This window comes from Chrysochloris asiatica, unplaced genomic scaffold, assembly GCF_000296735.1.
Source record: "Chrysochloris asiatica unplaced genomic scaffold, ChrAsi1.0 scaffold00031, whole genome shotgun sequence".
Taxonomy (NCBI): Eukaryota; Metazoa; Chordata; class Mammalia; order Afrosoricida; family Chrysochloridae; genus Chrysochloris; species Chrysochloris asiatica.
Genome location: NW_006408549.1, coordinates 7,802,295 through 7,818,440, shown reverse-complemented (window position 1 = coordinate 7,818,440; position 16,146 = coordinate 7,802,295). Strand labels below are relative to the sequence as shown.

At 41.7% G+C, this 16,146-nt stretch overlaps 1 protein-coding gene and 1 pseudogene across 2 annotated transcripts; both read right to left on the bottom strand.

Moving 5' to 3' along the window:
- Positions 1 to 395: 395 nt before the first annotated feature.
- Positions 396 to 7,632, bottom strand: TP53INP1 (tumor protein p53 inducible nuclear protein 1). Of its 2 annotated transcripts, none has more exons than XM_006859207.1 (3): positions 7,379 to 7,632; positions 6,009 to 6,366; positions 396 to 678 (listed from the first exon to the last, which is right to left on the bottom strand). In XM_006859207.1, exons 1-3 carry the CDS (start codon positions 7,488 to 7,490, stop codon positions 429 to 431), a joined length of 720 nt encoding a protein of 239 aa, XP_006859269.1. In that variant the 5' UTR covers positions 7,491 to 7,632; the 3' UTR covers positions 396 to 428. The 2 variants fall into 2 exon arrangements, with proteins under 2 accessions (XP_006859269.1, XP_006859270.1); XM_006859208.1 differs by lacking the exon at positions 396 to 678 and adding an exon at positions 3,700 to 3,721 and having other exon boundaries at positions 7,379 to 7,490.
- Positions 7,633 to 15,268: 7,636 nt separating this feature from the next.
- The window catches only part of LOC102816195, a 52,531-nt pseudogene continuing 51,653 nt past the window's right edge, over positions 15,269 to 16,146 (bottom strand).

The window sequence follows — 16,146 nt, the reverse complement described above, 5'->3', positions numbered from 1 at the left end:
GTACTGGTCAATAAAGTGTATGGCTGACCCTGAGAATAAATTTTTCCTTACTTAAAAGATTAAGTGATACAAAATAAAATGAAATTGAAAGATGCCTATTCTCACACATGGAAAGAAATGTCTTTAAAATGCTGACTAACTCATGTACACCTTAATAGATAAAAGACATTCTCAAACACTGCATTTGTATTGTTTTCTAAAACATTCTGAAAAAATTTACAAAACAAGGTTCAGAGAAAGGCATTATGTGATACACAAGTGTGTAAATCTGGTTTTCAAGATAGTGTCTAAACACATTGATAAAACTATGTGATTGGTCATTAGTTGGCTGTAAAAAGGCAGTATCTTTATTGTTCATCCATACACACACACACACACATATACATATGCACAAACCAAGAGAAGCCAACCAACAGAACTCGAAATTCTTAATAATTGTACTGACGCGGGCAGGGCTGATGAACAACCCAGCCATTGTGCTTAACTTGTCGAGAGTGGAAATCCCTGGTAAGATTTTGGCGACGAAGGCTGTTTCTGGTCAGAGACTGTCTATCACTATGTTCTTTAATCCATTGGGAAGGGCGAAAACTCTTGGGCTGCTCCAGAAAAGTTGTTTGAGCAGTAAGAGCTGCAACATAGCAATGAATGTGCTGCCCTATTTCATTCTGAGCTTCCACTCTGAAACAGAAAAAAAGTGGATGTATTAAATAAAGCATAGCAATGCTAATAACAAAAATCAGAAAAATTTCCAAATAACAATATACAATTTTCCCTCCAAATCATATATCAAGATTTTTCCCCCCAGAATTTTGGAAAATCTTTTCACTGTCTGCAATGTGAAACTAAGGTGCAAATATTTGTCACCTTTATTGTTTATTCTATTGTAATACTACTAGTGTTTTTACTTGTTAAAACTATTATATTACTTTAATAATAAAACTGGAAAAGTTAGGGAGCAAATCAATTTCCCACACTAATTTGTGTATGGCTGAAGAAAGCTTAGTGTGTCATGGCTGACAAAAGTTTGTATTTTGTGACCACGATGACTAACAAGAAACCTACTCAAATACCAGGCAGGTTTAAGGTAAGAGAGCAGTAGAGGAGGCACGCCAACTTTCAATGGAAATACGTATGCTACATATCCACAGATGATTAATTAAATACTTATTTTTTTAAAAAATGCTTTACTCTTTGAGTTTCAATTACAGTATAAATTCACACATATGTGCTTACTGAATATCTACATTTGCAAGTTCTCTTATAAATACTGTGTATTTTAATTCTGTAATCTTAAGAGGTAAATGTTTTAATCTCAAATTTTACTGACTGATGATAAAGCTGAGACTGAAAGAGGTTAAGGTCACAATTAGTTGACTCAAATAGGATTCTGGTACAGGTCTTACTCCAAAGATCATGGCAATGAAGCAGGGGTAATAGTGAAGCACTATGTCTGGTGTGGCACTGAAGGATAATGCACTAGACCACAAGTTAGCTTGAACCGCAAGGTCAGCAGTTCAAACCCACCAGCTCCTTCTCTCAAATGTTCTAGGACACAAGCTTTGAATCTGTATTTAATACATCTATGAATAAGAAGTTCTATTCATTTAACATTTTTCTAGTTAAGAAGCTATTGCACATTAGAGACTACAACGCTAACTTTTTATTTATATCATAACAAGACATATTTTGGAACGGCATTTACATGGCAATGTTATAAAGACCTTTGAACATAAATCTTAAAATATGGCTACAGTGCAATGAATTATTTAATATGGTTCTTTTAGCCATGGTCTTTGTAAATCCCACCAAATAAGGCTAGGTGAGACTATGCAGATGGGGTGCATTTCCTCTTTTTCTGATGGATCTGGGTAAGAGAAGTAAGGAAAGATGCTGATAAGATTATAATTCAATTTCCAGTGACTGTTAACAAAGCTAATGGTGATTATACAAACTTGGAACTTAATGAGGGGATTGGTCAGTTTTGACATCCTGCTGGGTATTATTAAATGAGCCATCTCAGCAACAGAAGGGGGGGTGGGAGATCTTACTACCATCAGGTAGAGCCAGGAGTGCAGCATGTCCTTTGGATCCTGAAACCCCTGGTGTATTGAACCTCCTTGATCCAGGAACAGAAAACTGTTGACACCGAGACATGACAGAGAAGCAGAAGCAAGAGCCAGAGCATGACACAGAGCAGTGGGCTTCCCACTCCACATAGCCAGTACAGCTGAGTGCCTTTGGGCAGGAGGCTCACTTGCAGAATGGGGTGCCTTCCACATATTTAATTGAGAGTTAGGTTTGCTGACCCAGGGAGCTACAGTTGAGCCCTTTTGGGCTGAGACTTACAGTGGACTGGTGTGTCAGTATTTGTCGGTATTTTATGGGCAGCACTAAAGCAGCATTGTAACATTGCCTGAGTAGGGCAGTAGGGCAGAATCCAAGAGCCTGAGAGAGAGGTCTGTCTGTGGGCATCATTGGGAAATGGCTGTCTTGACCAAAGAACTGTATCCTGAACATTTCTGATCCTGACTTGCACCTTGTTAACTTCTCCAGTAAACCCCCTAATCATGAATATTGTGTGAATTTTGTGTGGCCATTGTAATGAATCACTGAGCACAGTAGAAAAGTGGAGTGCTGTGGTAGGACAAGTGGTGAGAGCATCAGTAAAGGAGAGAAGAGGGTGGAGGCATGTCTAACCCCCACCTCATAAGAAAAGTCCAAGGGCTGATGCTAATCGTGATTCACTTCCTCCCCCACTTTTGAGATCAGAAGAGGCCAGACACTGCCTCCATGCCATTCTTAAAATGACTATAAACAGTAGGACTGATATGTTCTCTATTAAAAGCTAATCAAATAGAATTGATATCAACTGTATACATATATATGTAAAGGAGCTCTGTAAGCGTAGTGGTTACGAATTGGGCTGCAAACAGCAAGGTCAGCAGTTTGAAACTGCCAGCTGTTCCATGGGCTAAAGATGAGGCTTTCTGCTCCCATAAAGATTTACAGCCTCGGAAACCCTGTACAGTGTCTCTATGAGTCGGAACTGACTCCACGGCACTTAATAACAACAACAACAACATATGCATATGTAAGGAGTCCTGGTCTGGCACTGTGGGCTAATGCGTCAGACTGCAAAGTGGTTTGAACTGCAAGGCCGATGATGGTTCAAGCTCACTAGTCAGTCCTTGGAAACCTTAGACAGGGTCACTATGGGTCGGAATCAACTCGACGGTACTTAACAACATATATTATGTATTGAGGAGTTCTGGTGTGGCGCCACAGGATAAGCACTTGAAATCAAGGTCAGTTTGAACCAGAGTAGGCAGTTCAAACTCACCAGCTGCTCCTCGGAAACCCTATACAAGGTCGCTATGAGTCAGAACTGACTCGATGGCACTTAACAACATATATGTATAGAAGAGTTAAGATTTTTAAGTTATTTTACAAAGGAAGGACAGTTTAATGTTCTGCCTATAATCACTTGAAGGAAACATGATTTTTTTACTGTACAATATTGTCTTTCTAAATAGGATTTAAGTAAGCCACATTAGGAAACTGGTAGGAAAAAACAGAAATTAGTATAAAGAAAGTGGTTTTTAAAAGGTGGGCATCTTAAGTCCTTACCCTCCCTATGCAGACTGATAACCCACACCACACAGTCTCAAAGTGAATATACTTACTCTGTGCCAGGGAGTCTTATAAGCAGCTTTTCCTGGCCCTACAAATGTTAAATGGTGACTATTAAACCACTAGTAAGATTTAAAATGCTATTTAATTCTACTGTAAGGATGTGGTTTCTTCATTAAATTAGCTTACTATGGGTCATTAAAGTCACATATATTATATAGGCTTATGATAGTATATAACCCTTCAAAAACAATATTTATAAAGGCTACATTGCAATAAAATGCACACTCTGAAGTCACTGGTAATTACAAAGCACTTTGTCCTTTATGGTAACATCCTAAAGGATACACATGATGGAAGCAATCTAATTTTTAAAAGACATATGATTTCCTTCCTGGTCAGATGTTTACTTCATAGCCAGCCTTTCAATTTTGGTAACACGTGAATTCTATTTTGATTTAGTAGGCTTTCTCATAAGAATTTCAAATCCAAAATTAAGGACTTTTAAAAAAAAAGTTACTATTATGACTGTAATCATTTGCAGGACTTTCTATGTGCAGAAAGAATTCATACAAAGGTTACTGTTACTTTAATCCTTTACATATAGAAAAGTGCATTTGTTTAACTATCCTATATGTTAAGTCTATAACATGAATGCAAAAAAAGAATGAGATATAGAAAAGAAAAAAATCAACATTCTCACTGCATCAAAGATGCAAATACACAAAACTAGATGTCATGCATGGTCCTGAGCTGGATATTAGTTTGGACAAACTAGAAGGGGACTTCTAAATGTTAGTGGAAAAAATCCATTATCTTTTAATTCCCTTTTTCAATGAACTTTTTGAAGCCCCTCCTCATAAATGAAATATTTTTAGTTCTACTGAGGGAATTGGAGTTACGGTTTGGGTTAAGTAGGTGATGTGGAAATTTACTGAACAAAAAGGTGGAATAATACTGTCTAAAGAAACATTTAAAAATCATGTATAGCGTGATCTCATTTAGGTTAAAAATGTATGTGCATGTGCACATAAAAACAACCTGGAAGGATATGCCCTAGGGTGTTAAAATGGTATTCATGTCTGGATAACTTTGTCATTTAAAATTTTTAATTTTGGCATATTGCATTTCTGTTTTTCTGTGATACACATGTACTGGTTCTATATTATTTTACAAAGCTGCTGAATATGCGTATGTATAATACTGAAAGTAAATATACAAATGCCAGGTGATTTAAAGTGGTAATTAATCATACTAAATTCTTAAAATGGAATTCACTAGAGGTGAGAAGAACTTTTTTTAAGAACTGAAAAAAAATTATTTGAAGCATTATTGTAGATTTACTATTTGTTGTTGTTGTTGTTAAGTGCCATCGAGTCGGTTCCGACCCATAGCGACCCTGTACATGGTTTCCGAGGGTGTAAATCTTTACGGGAGTAGAAAGCCTCATCTTTCTCCTGCGGAGCAGCTGGTAGTTTCGAACCGCTGACCTTAGGGTTCGCAGCCCGATTCGTAACCACTACGCTACCAGAGCTCCTTAAGTAAATCAATTCCAAACTCCAAAAACACTACAAGTGAATTCTTTTTCTTTTTGGTACATGTATATGTTTATTCTTGTAAATGATCATTGAGACTTCAGAGTGCAACAAACTCTGGTAAAGCTAACAAATTAATGAGCTGCCTGGGCCATGTTTATATTTGGGAAACAGGAAATAGTAGGAGATATATATAATATAGTAGTTCAGTTAGCAGAGTCAAAGCCTGGACAATCCAAAGAGAGACCCTTTGGCTTACAGCACAAATTATAGGACTATTTGAACTGCTCTCAACCATCCAATTCATTTGTACTCTTGACCTTAGAGCAATTAAGTCACTGCCAGCATCCTCAAAATACATTAACACCATAGGGAACATTCCACTAAAGTGCATTATGGACTAGCTAGCGTTTGAGTGAAGTATCATGGTCATAAATTGTATTTCAGTGGGTGGAAGCATCTTGAACTTGTTCCATGGGAGTCTGCAAGTTTGTTTTGGAACACACCAATCTTCACTGACCAAGTACCCTCCCCTAACCTGTTCATGCCCCAACCAATCTGCCATTCTGCAGAGCTGTTCAGATCATTTTGGCTCCCCAAAAACAAAATATTGTTTGGGTTGGAAATCTTTCCTCAGTAAAGCAAAAAGCAACTCTATGATCAAAATGTTGTGGTAAAATCTAAAATGAACATGTTTTTTCATATTGTCACCCACCCTGTGGCACTAATGCAAAATGCTTCTGTGAATCTAATAAAACTACTTAGCATGTTTCAAAAACTTTGAATTGTAGTAGAAAGAAATAAACTGTTGACTGCCTGTGGAGAGAAGAAAATACAACGTACCTGGGACTACTTGGATCATGGAATTCTCCAGTCCCACAGCTGGACTCATTGAGACTGGGGCAGGAGTTATGCACAGCATACACTGACATGCTGGGATGTTCAATGAGAAGGTTTTCCATAGGACTGGTTTCCACCTTAATAGTGGTTAATCCACCTGCAGTGAAACATGGGGGAGGGGTGATAAACCAGCTCTCCTCCATTGGACAGGACTCAAACTGGAGGAAGCAGGAATCACTTGTATCAGCCAAGCATTCAAGAGATGCAGGTAAACAGGAAAAGACTGAAGGGTGCTCAGTAGGTGACTCTTCACTGATGTCTTCCTCCTCTTCCTCCTCTGCTGAGAACCCAGTACACGTGTCTAGATTGTAGTCCACAGTGTGTTGTCGAACAGTTCCATGGGAGGACGGTTATCACGTTGACCAATTATGAAGCCACCCATGAAATTCAGAGCACAGAAAAAGAAGAGATGGTACTGTCAGCTGATGTGTACATGCTTCTCTTATTTAAATTGGGGGATGGGGGAACACTTATATTCATTCATATAATGATCATAAAAAACAATTTCTGAGTATCTAGTGGAGTCCTGGTGTGCTGCTGCAGGATAATCTTGGTTTGAGCTTCAAGCAAGATCAGCAGTTTAAACCTACCAGCTGCTCTTCAGAAACCCTATACAGACAGGGTCACTATGAGTTAGAATTGACTTGACAGCATTTAACAACAACAGTGGAGCCCTGACGTGGCGCTATAGGATAAGCACTGGACGATAAGGTCAGTTTAAATCGCAAGACAGGCAGTTTAAACTCACCAGCCTCTCCTTGGAAACCCTATATAGGTTCGCTATGAGAACAATGGTGTGTATGAGATGGATTAAGTTTTTATTGTGAATTGAGTGATAGTTTACATGGGAGAATATCAGTTTTACACTCATTGTTTCGTTGGAATGATTACAATCTCCTCTGTGCATCATCATTCAACAGTATTTGCTTCCATTCTCTGTTGGGTTTTTTTTAGGGGGGTGGGTGGGGTGGGGTGGGTAGGATTATAATGGTTTTGTAGGAAATGTTTTGAGAATGTTTCTATACTGTTGTATAACTAATGAGCCAAATGGGTTACTGCTTGTCTAATATGACAGTTTCCTATTCAAGTGCCTCTAATTTTTTGAAAGGTGTGAAGTTACAAAACTTGAAAGTGACGTTAATCAATTTCACCAACTGCTCTGGCAAAGGATGCTTCTGTAATTTTTTTGGACATGTTCTTGTTTATTTACTTTTAAGCCTTAAAAAGCTAGAGTTATTAGATTACTTACGCAAAAACTGATATGTAAAACTTTCCACTTTTATGTACAGGCTAATTACTTAATAATACCTTACCTATGAAGTCAACAAGAATCCATTCATCATCTTCTTTCTCACTAAATTCTGGTCCTTGGTTGGGTGAAGGATCGACTTCACCCACAAACATTTTATTCAGCCTCTGGAACATTGTTAAGGCAAGATTGAGACTTTGGCTGGATGTCTTTATAGTTGCAATTTCAAAATCCTGTTTCAGTTAGCCCAATGGCACTGACAGGAGATTAAAGTGCAAAGGATGCGTATTCAACTTAGATGAGAAGCAAGAAGAGTCACTATCCCTAAAATGAAACAGAAAAAGGTTATTTCAAATGAGCATGTATCTATGTGTGTGTTTTTAAAAAGCACATGGACACGGACACAGACACAGACACACACATATAAACACTTAGAAGGAAGAATATGACTTAACCTATATCCTAAGGAGCTCTGGTAACGTAGTGGTTACGAATCAGGCTGTTAACCTTAGGTTCAGCTGTTCGAAACAGCTGTTCCACGGGAGAAAGAGGAGGCTTTCTGCTCTCGTAAAGATTTACAGCTTTGGAAACCCTGTACAGGGTCGCTATGAGTCGGAACCGACTCCACGGCATACAACAACAACAACCTTCCCTTTCTGCAGGAGTCAAACAGGAATGCAACATCTTTGTTTTACATAAGATTGTGATTGGAGGACACAAATGTAACCTGTAAAAATCTCAGGAATCTTGGATTAAAAGGGAAGAGTGATATTCAACTGCTATAAGTCTTCATTTGAATCTAGCAGGAGTGTCACCATTATGCCAGGCCCTCATCTTTCCCTCGTTTATTTCCCCTTCTGCTGCTCTGTATTTTATATATAAGTACACCTGGTGTGGCACTGTGGGTTAATGCACTGGACTGCAAAGTTAGTCTGAACCACAAGGTTGGTAGTTCAAGCTCACCAATCTCTCTTCAGGAACGCTATACAGGGTCGCTATGGGTCGGAACTGACTAGATGGCACTTAACAGCAACAATAACAGTTTTTAAAAATCTGTAATTATACCATACTTTGACTTTCAGAACAATTCCTATAGCTGGCACAGAGAAACTTACACTGTAGAAAATCAAGTTGGCATTGAATAAATTGGAAATACTTCCTTCTTAGTGTAGTGACTAACAGGTGCTGCAAGGCAAAGTACCTGGGTTCAAATCTTGGGTCTGCCAGTTACTTGTTATATAAGTCAGGAAATTAAAATACTTCAGAAGTAACTTCTAAAGGAGGAACCCCAGCCCTGTCTGATCTTATTCTAGGGTCCCAGATTTATATATCCATCCAGACCTGGCAATGTGATGAGCATCTCAAATCTAATGTCTCAAAGAGAACCTTTCATTACACCCCCTAAACTTACATACTCTCCTTCCCCGTCTCAGTAAGAGCAGCACAGCAGCAGTAATGGTTCAAGCCAAAAACCTAGTCGTTATCCTTAACACCTTATGCCCCTTACCACCATCTTCCCTGCTCCACAGCCGACCCCTTATCCAAACATCAGCAAGTCCTGTTTACTCGAGCTGCATGCAGAGTTTAAATTTGCCTACTGTCGCCATCACTCACATTCTAGTTTTAGCCAACCCAGTATCTGACCAGCACTTTCCCAACAATCGCCTAGGTCTCCCTCATCTTTCTCTTGTTAAAATGAGATAATGCAGGCAATGTACTTAGCTAGGAACTTGGCAAAGTTCTCAATCAATGTCAACTATGACTATTCTACAAATAATTGAGTACCTATTAAGCAGAAGGGTCGCTATGGGTCGGAACCGACTCGACGGCACTTAACAACAACAACAACAATTAAGCAGCAGGCATAGTAAACACAGGGGAGATGGCAGTGAATAAAGCCATCCCACCACCAAATGTGATAAACGCCAATGAAGGAAAAAGACTGTGTTCTTCAAACATTAACTTGGGTGGAGGTCAGGGAAAGCCTCTTGAAATAAATGAGTCCTGGTGTGGTGCTATGGGCTAATGCATCAGACTGCAAAGTTGTTTGAACTGCAAAGTTGGTGGTTCAAGTTCACCAGCTGCTCCTTGGAAACCTTATACAGGGTTGCTGTGGGTCGGAATTGACTCAACGGCACTTAACAAGAATCTTGAATGGTTGTAAAGATCAACAATGGAGAAAAGGGAGAAGGAACACTGTTGAAAGCCTGCAGATGAAAGAGATATGGCACCTTCGGTTTGGCTCAGGGTCTAGATGGAGAGATGGGAGAGCAGGGCTGTAACAAAGCAGACACTAGGATCAAGGAGGGTATTGAAAGCCAGAAGCTAAGGAGAGAAAGAAGGCAAGGATGAACCAATTTGGCCAACTGAGGGGGTGGTGAGACCATCTAGTGGGATAGAAATACTGTAGAAGGTTCAGGTTGGGCATTTGAGGCATGCTAAGTTTGGGATGTAAATCTGTAAATTTCTAGCAGGCAACTGAATAGAAGGCTCCAGAGTAAGCTCTCCAGTGGGGGCATACATTTGGGAGTCACCAACACAAAGATGTCAGAAACGTTAAGAGTACATGAGATCACCAGAGTGGTGAAGAATGTTTCACTAAACACTTATTTTTATTACAAGTAATAACCTTGACTCTGTAATGTGCAAATTGAGCCACTACAGTTTTTTTGGCACACTCTGTGAGAGTAAAACATTTCAAATACATGACATTTGAACACTTTTGTGGTTATAATTCACCCTCAACCATTAATTATTAAAAGCAGGTAAACAGGAAGTGTCACTTGCATAACCAGTCTTCCTGAAACTCTTCTGGATGGTAACACAGCCAAAGTATGAAGGTTGGAGCTCTGAATGAGAGCCCACATTCAGCTTTATGGTGCATTTTAAGAGAAACCAGAAGGAAAATGAGATGCATAGTAAGTTATATTCCCAAAGTCTGATGTAAATAAAGGCTTTTGAGAACAAAAATTCCAAAATGTTTCCATTTCTCTTAAATTATGGGGGTAAATATTAACTCAAATACAATTCTGTGTCTGCTGAACCCATTGAGGAAAGAATCACAATTCCCCAAAGTATAGGGCTCAACTCTGACCCTTCATCAGCTAAGAAGCTGCAGTTGCTGAGTGAGGAAGGGAGAGTCCTACATGGGAACTCTTGCTCAATGAGAAAGACTGAACCCTTGTCCCATCCCCCCACATCTATGATGCTACGTGAAGGCAAGGTACTGGGGCTCAAGTAGGATGATAAACAGTGCTGGGGCCACTGTGGTTGGGGCTGTTGGTCTCACAAATGCAACTGTCCATTCTGGTTATAGCCCCAATTCCATGTAATGGAAGCCAGCTATCCCTGGAATAATCTCTACTATAGGAAAGGCATCTCTGGATAAGCTCTCTAAAGAGTAGTCAAGTCATCCTCTTGGTTTCCTGAAGTCAGATTCTGTTTCTAGATGTCCCATGTCTCCTTCAAGGGCAACTAATTCCGGGTGGGCATTACTCAGAAGTCCATCCAGGTGAGGGAAGAACTCATCCCCCATCTCACCTGAGTCACGACTGGTACTTATCATGAAACATCTGTTATGAGAAGGACATAGGCTGGAACCTTGGAGAAGGGTGGAAATAGTGCTGGCCCGGATACAAGCAGATGAGGGTTCTGGCTTTGGCCCTTCCACAGGTGACTGGAACTAAAAATGTGTAGCTCCTTCTGAGCTTTGCATTCATCACTGGAAAGATGAGGAGACTGTGCTAAATAAATAACTTCTTCCCCTCCTGCTGCAGACTTCCAGCACGGTGAAGATGCCAGGTTAGACTAATCACCCAAGGCAAAATTGCTTTGATTCTGCTTTTGGTGGATATCACAATGGACAAGAGTCCAATATGCTAAAGGACCTTGATATTCTAAAACTCTATTGTCTGATGTGGTAGCCACCAGCTACAATAGATAGCTAGTGTGACTGAGGAACTAAATCTTTGTTGCACTGACATTTAAAAGCTGCTAATAAAAGTTTTTTTGGGGAAAAAATTACAACAATTTGAGTTTATGAATCAAGTTTTTCAACTAAAAATTTTGTGCCATTCAAATACAGAAATATAGGTCAAGTATTTCCAATGAAAATTTTGCATTCAAATTGAGGTGTGTAAAATATACACCAATTTCAATCAGAAATGTAAAATAGCTGCTTAATTTTTTAGCAGCTTAATAAGTTTTATATTGAATAAATAATTTTGGAACTATATTAATATAACTTGTTTCTTCCATGTTTTTTTAAATGTATCAACTAGAAAATTTGGGGAATGCAGTGGCTCCATATAATAAGCACTGGACTGCGAAACACAAGGTCCATGGTTCAAGCCCATCAGTGCTCTGCAGGAGAAAAATGAGGCTTTCTGCTTCCTTGAAGATTTAAAGCCTTGAAAACCCTCTGCAGGGTCACTATGATTGAGTCTAAACAGACTCAACAGCACTTAACAAGCTAGACATTTTAAACACTTGTGGCTCATGTTCTATATTTCTATTGGACAGCACTGTTTTAGAAAATGTCTCGGAACCCTTCACGGCTTATCTCCCACTGATGACCCAAGTGCTGTTCCTACCCAGTAAGGGGTTCTAGATGGCTCTGGTTCAATATGGAGCTAAAAGACAAAAGCAAAGCTTCAGACTCATTCTTTATCACATGGTCAATGTCTGTTAACATTTACAACTCTAAGGAAATGGTAAAACTGAAGTGAAAATGCCAGCGAAAGCATGTGTCTGAGGAGGACAAATTTACAAATACAGCTTTGGAATTTATTTGACAAGAAGGCTAGGTGGGGTAGTACTGCTGTAGTCTGAGGTACCTGCAGGCTTTCAGCTACAACCAACCTCAGCTCAGCAGTTTCTCTCCAGTGGAGGAGAGAAAGAAAGTGTCTGGCTGTAAGCATTCTAAGAAAGCAGCTTTGTTCCTACTCTGCTTGGCGGAAGGCATCTCACCACTCCCTTAAAAGAAATGGTTTTTCTCATAAAATGAATAAAGTCACATCAATGCAAGTGTGGAAAGTAAATAAACAATCTTTTCTTTGTTACTGCATTATTATAATCATTGTTAGCATATTAATGCATTTGTTCTAGCTCTTTCTCCTATTCAGGTTTCTTTTTAATCATAGTTGTAGTCTTGTGAATGTACAATTTTATATCCTGGTCTGTTAACATTTTATCATCAATAGTTTTCATATTACATGAATAGAAATGCTTTGTGGGCAGAGGAAGGTGGCTGTTTATTATGGGCAAAGACGTTCTAGTGGGAGAATTTAGAACTTCCAGACTTAGGAGTTGGTCTAGAAGTTTGTTAGTATGATTTATTGTCTCATTTTTGGGACAGGCAACCAAGGCTGGTTCTGGAGTTAGCCTGCTCTGTTTAAATCTTTGTCATGCTACCTGCAACCTAGTAACTTCTTTTTTTTTTTTAATCTGTAAAATGGGGGCAGTGTTTACTCTCCTACTTCATAGAAGGATTAGAACAGTACCTAGCACACACCAGGCACATAGTAAACATTACCAGTTTCTCACAAACTAGTTATGTGATGGTGGGCAAGTCATTTAGCATCTTTGAGTCAGAGTTGCTTGAATACATACTGTGTGTGACAGGCATTTGAGGTACTTACTTGCCCCATTTAACTCATGCGAAGACTGAGGCTTAGACATTACTCACAAGTGACAGGAAAAAAAGTGACAGTGGGCCTTGGGTGTAGGCAGGATTAGAGCACAAGTCTGTCTGATTCCAAGTGCCTTATTTTCTTCCTGCACATGATCCCACTGCTCCTTCCTGCCAGCCTCAACTCTGGTTCTTTGAACTGCAGAGAACAGCGTGTTTCAGTTGGTTTTGGCTACCAGCAGGAGGCTCCAAAAAGCAACACTTTTAAGTAAAAAAAAAAAAAGCAAACCACAATGTTGATGACTTAACTTCTAAATATGTGCACAGTTGTGGCTTCTTGACAGTTTTAGGTACATCAAGTGGCTAAACACACACTTTCATTAAAATTGGCCTCAAAATGTTCTTTTATATCCCACCTTCTCTCACCAGTTTAGAAAAATAAATGCTGATTCAAGTAATTTAAAATCAATTTTGAACTGCACAAACATGCAGAAAACCCAAGCCAAGAAAAGTTGCCTCTGCTTGTTCTACTTCCACCCAGACTACTTAGCCAGCTACAGCTGAAGTTACTCTTCCCCTAGAGACCTGCCACTGACTGCCCTGGAGGCTGAAATGAGAGTGGACAAAGATAGCAAGAGTTGTAATTCATAGCCCATTAACCTTGAATTTTGAAAGCAGGGCTCCCAAGAGAAATAAAACAAAAGATAAATGAGAAAACAAAGCCCTTGTTATAGAAGTTAGTAAAGTGCTGGTTTTATCATTAAAGTGGCTGCAACTTAAAATCAAAAGCATCCTAGTGCTTTTAATATCTGTAACTGAAGACTGTATTTCAGATGCCAAGTTTTCAGGATCTTGGTGTACACATTATTTGAACTGGTGCACCCCAGTTCAAATGACCCCACGGGGCACCTTTTTCTTGCTTTCCTCAAAGCTACTTTGCATGTACAAAGGCTGTCTTAGCAAAGGATGCCCACATCCTAGAGAGTTACAATTGGAGAAAGGCTCTTAGTCTATTCTAAATTTCAATATAGATGGTAATTAGTAGAATTAGGAAACACAATTAAAATGGAAAATCCCTACATAAAATTCTATAGTAGCATTAAAATAGAAAATGATTTTGATTGGCTGTGTTGTCTTGCATAAAGGATTCCTGGTAGCACAATGGTTAAAACATGGCTGCTAACTAAAAGACTGGCAGTCGGAACCCAAGTCATTCCTTCGTGAAAGATGTGACAGTCTGCTTACAAAGATTGCTGCTTGGCAACCCTCTGGGTTCTTTCTGCTCTGCCCAGTGGGATCATTAAGAGTTGGAAATCAACTGGAGGCAATGGGTTTGGGTTTGGTCTGGAGTAAATTACTTAATTTACTGTGTGTATCTGTGCCTCAGGTTTCCTAGCGATAAAATAAAAAGGCCGGGTTAATGCGCTGGACCGCAAAGTCGGCGGTTCAAGCTCACCGGCTGCTCCTCGGAAACCCTATGCAGAGTCGATATGGGTCGACACCGACTCTACGGCACTTAACAACAACTTCATAGGAATGAGGGCTTGGCGTGGCGCTGTAGGATAAGTACTGGACTTCGGAAACCCTATACAGGGTCAGTATAAGTCAGAACCACTCAACGGCACTTAACACCAGCTCTTCATAGGATGAGTGGGCTGCTGCATGTAAAAGGCTCCATAGATGAGCGCTCAGTAACCACGAGTGGTCAAACGAAAGATTCTAATTACGAAGGACAAGTCTCTTCACACAGGATCGAGGTTGAATTTAGGAGTATGCAAAGGGCAGGCGGGCACTTGGGGAGCGTGCGCGCCCCGCGCCGGCTTGGGGAGTCCAAACCCCTCTGACAGGGATGCGTCCTAGGGCGGTAACCGGGGTTGCTGCCACCCGCAGCCAAGAGCCCCCGACACCGAATCCAGACCTAGCAGTCCAGTCCAACGGCCGAGAGCTGGAGGAGGCGTGGATGGGAATGAGGAGGAGGAGGAGGAGGAGAAAGAGGTGGACCCGCCGCAGCAAAGAAAACAGGCCACGTTCGGGGGAGGAGGCAGAAACCAAACACTCAACCGCCACCCAGCCAGAGCTCAGCTCCGCTCGGCCCGGGTCCGCCCGGCCCCTGCGCCCCACCGCGACCGCCGAGGACAGGCGAGCGGAGGGCTGGGGCAGCGCCCCGAGGGCAGGGCGCGCGGCCGGCCAGGGAGTGGGGCGCTCGCCCTCCAGCACTTACGTGGGTCTGACTCTCAGACAGGCTGTGCAGCGAGAGACACGGCCGTCCGCGCGGGCCTGTGAGGGGCTCCTGAGGTAGCTGCGGCGGCCAGGCTGTGCCCACGCTCAGACCCCGGCCGGCGTATGCGGGGCAGGTTCCAGGCTCCTGTTGCTGCGCTGCTGGCCGCCGCCCGGCCGTCTAGCTTCTTTTGTTGTGCTGCGCTCGGAACAGCTGATCAGCCGCTCCGCCCGCCGGTCGGACCCGCCCGGCCGCCCCGCCCCGGGCCGCGCCAGGCCCGGCCCGACCAATCGGCAGCGCTGGGGCCCTGGGGCCGCCCTGCGAGAGGTTGTCACCAACGCACGTGACCTGGCGCGGAGGCGAGAGACGCTCTCAAGTTAGGAACTAGCCCGGGCAACAAAAGCCGGGGAGCAGCGGGCAGTGAAGAGGGGCGAATGGAAGGAAGGAGAGAAAGAGTGTAGGGTGGGCGCTTGGCGCTGGAGCGACTGAAAAGAGGGAGAGGAGGGACTAGGAGAAGAACCGAAATGGAAACTGGCCGAAAGATGCAGGAAGGGAGGAGTGTGAGGAAGAACTAACAGAAAGGGGGGCAGGGAGACGAACTCCGACCCCATGGCCCTTAGGGGTTTTTGTCGTAAAAAGACGGATTTTTTCTCTCCCTCCTCCTTGAGCGAAATTAAGGACATTAAGAAGGAGGGAGGCGAACAAACCAAGCACTTCGTTCTGGCAGTGTATGAGAGGAACCTGTAGACTTGGTGTTGTAAAGCGGACTCACGTCTGGACCTTTTGGGGAAGGAAAGTTTGAGCCCCAGATAGTGGGGGTGTCCGCCCACACACTCCTTGTAAAGACAAGGATCTATCTGGGCAGGAGTCACTCTGGAAACTAATGCTTGGGGTCTGACTGAACTTGCCTAAAAGTTTACTGAGGAGTAGACAAGAGGACGTCCGCCCAGGCCTGAAGGCCGATAGGAAGGGAGGCTAGCAGGGC

Excerpts from the sequence above, each read along its gene's own strand:
- TP53INP1 (XM_006859207.1), bottom strand. The coding sequence starts at position 7,490 with ATGTTCCAGAGGCTGAATAAAATGTTTGTGGGTGAAGTCGATCCTTCA. Across the intron at positions 6,367-7,378 it reads GATTCTTGTTGACTTCATAG|ACACGTGTACTGGGTTCTCA; the intron begins GTAAGGTATTAT and ends ACTACAATCTAG. Across the intron at positions 679-6,008 it reads CATGATCCAAGTAGTCCCAG|AGTGGAAGCTCAGAATGAAA; the intron begins GTACGTTGTATT and ends TTTCTGTTTCAG.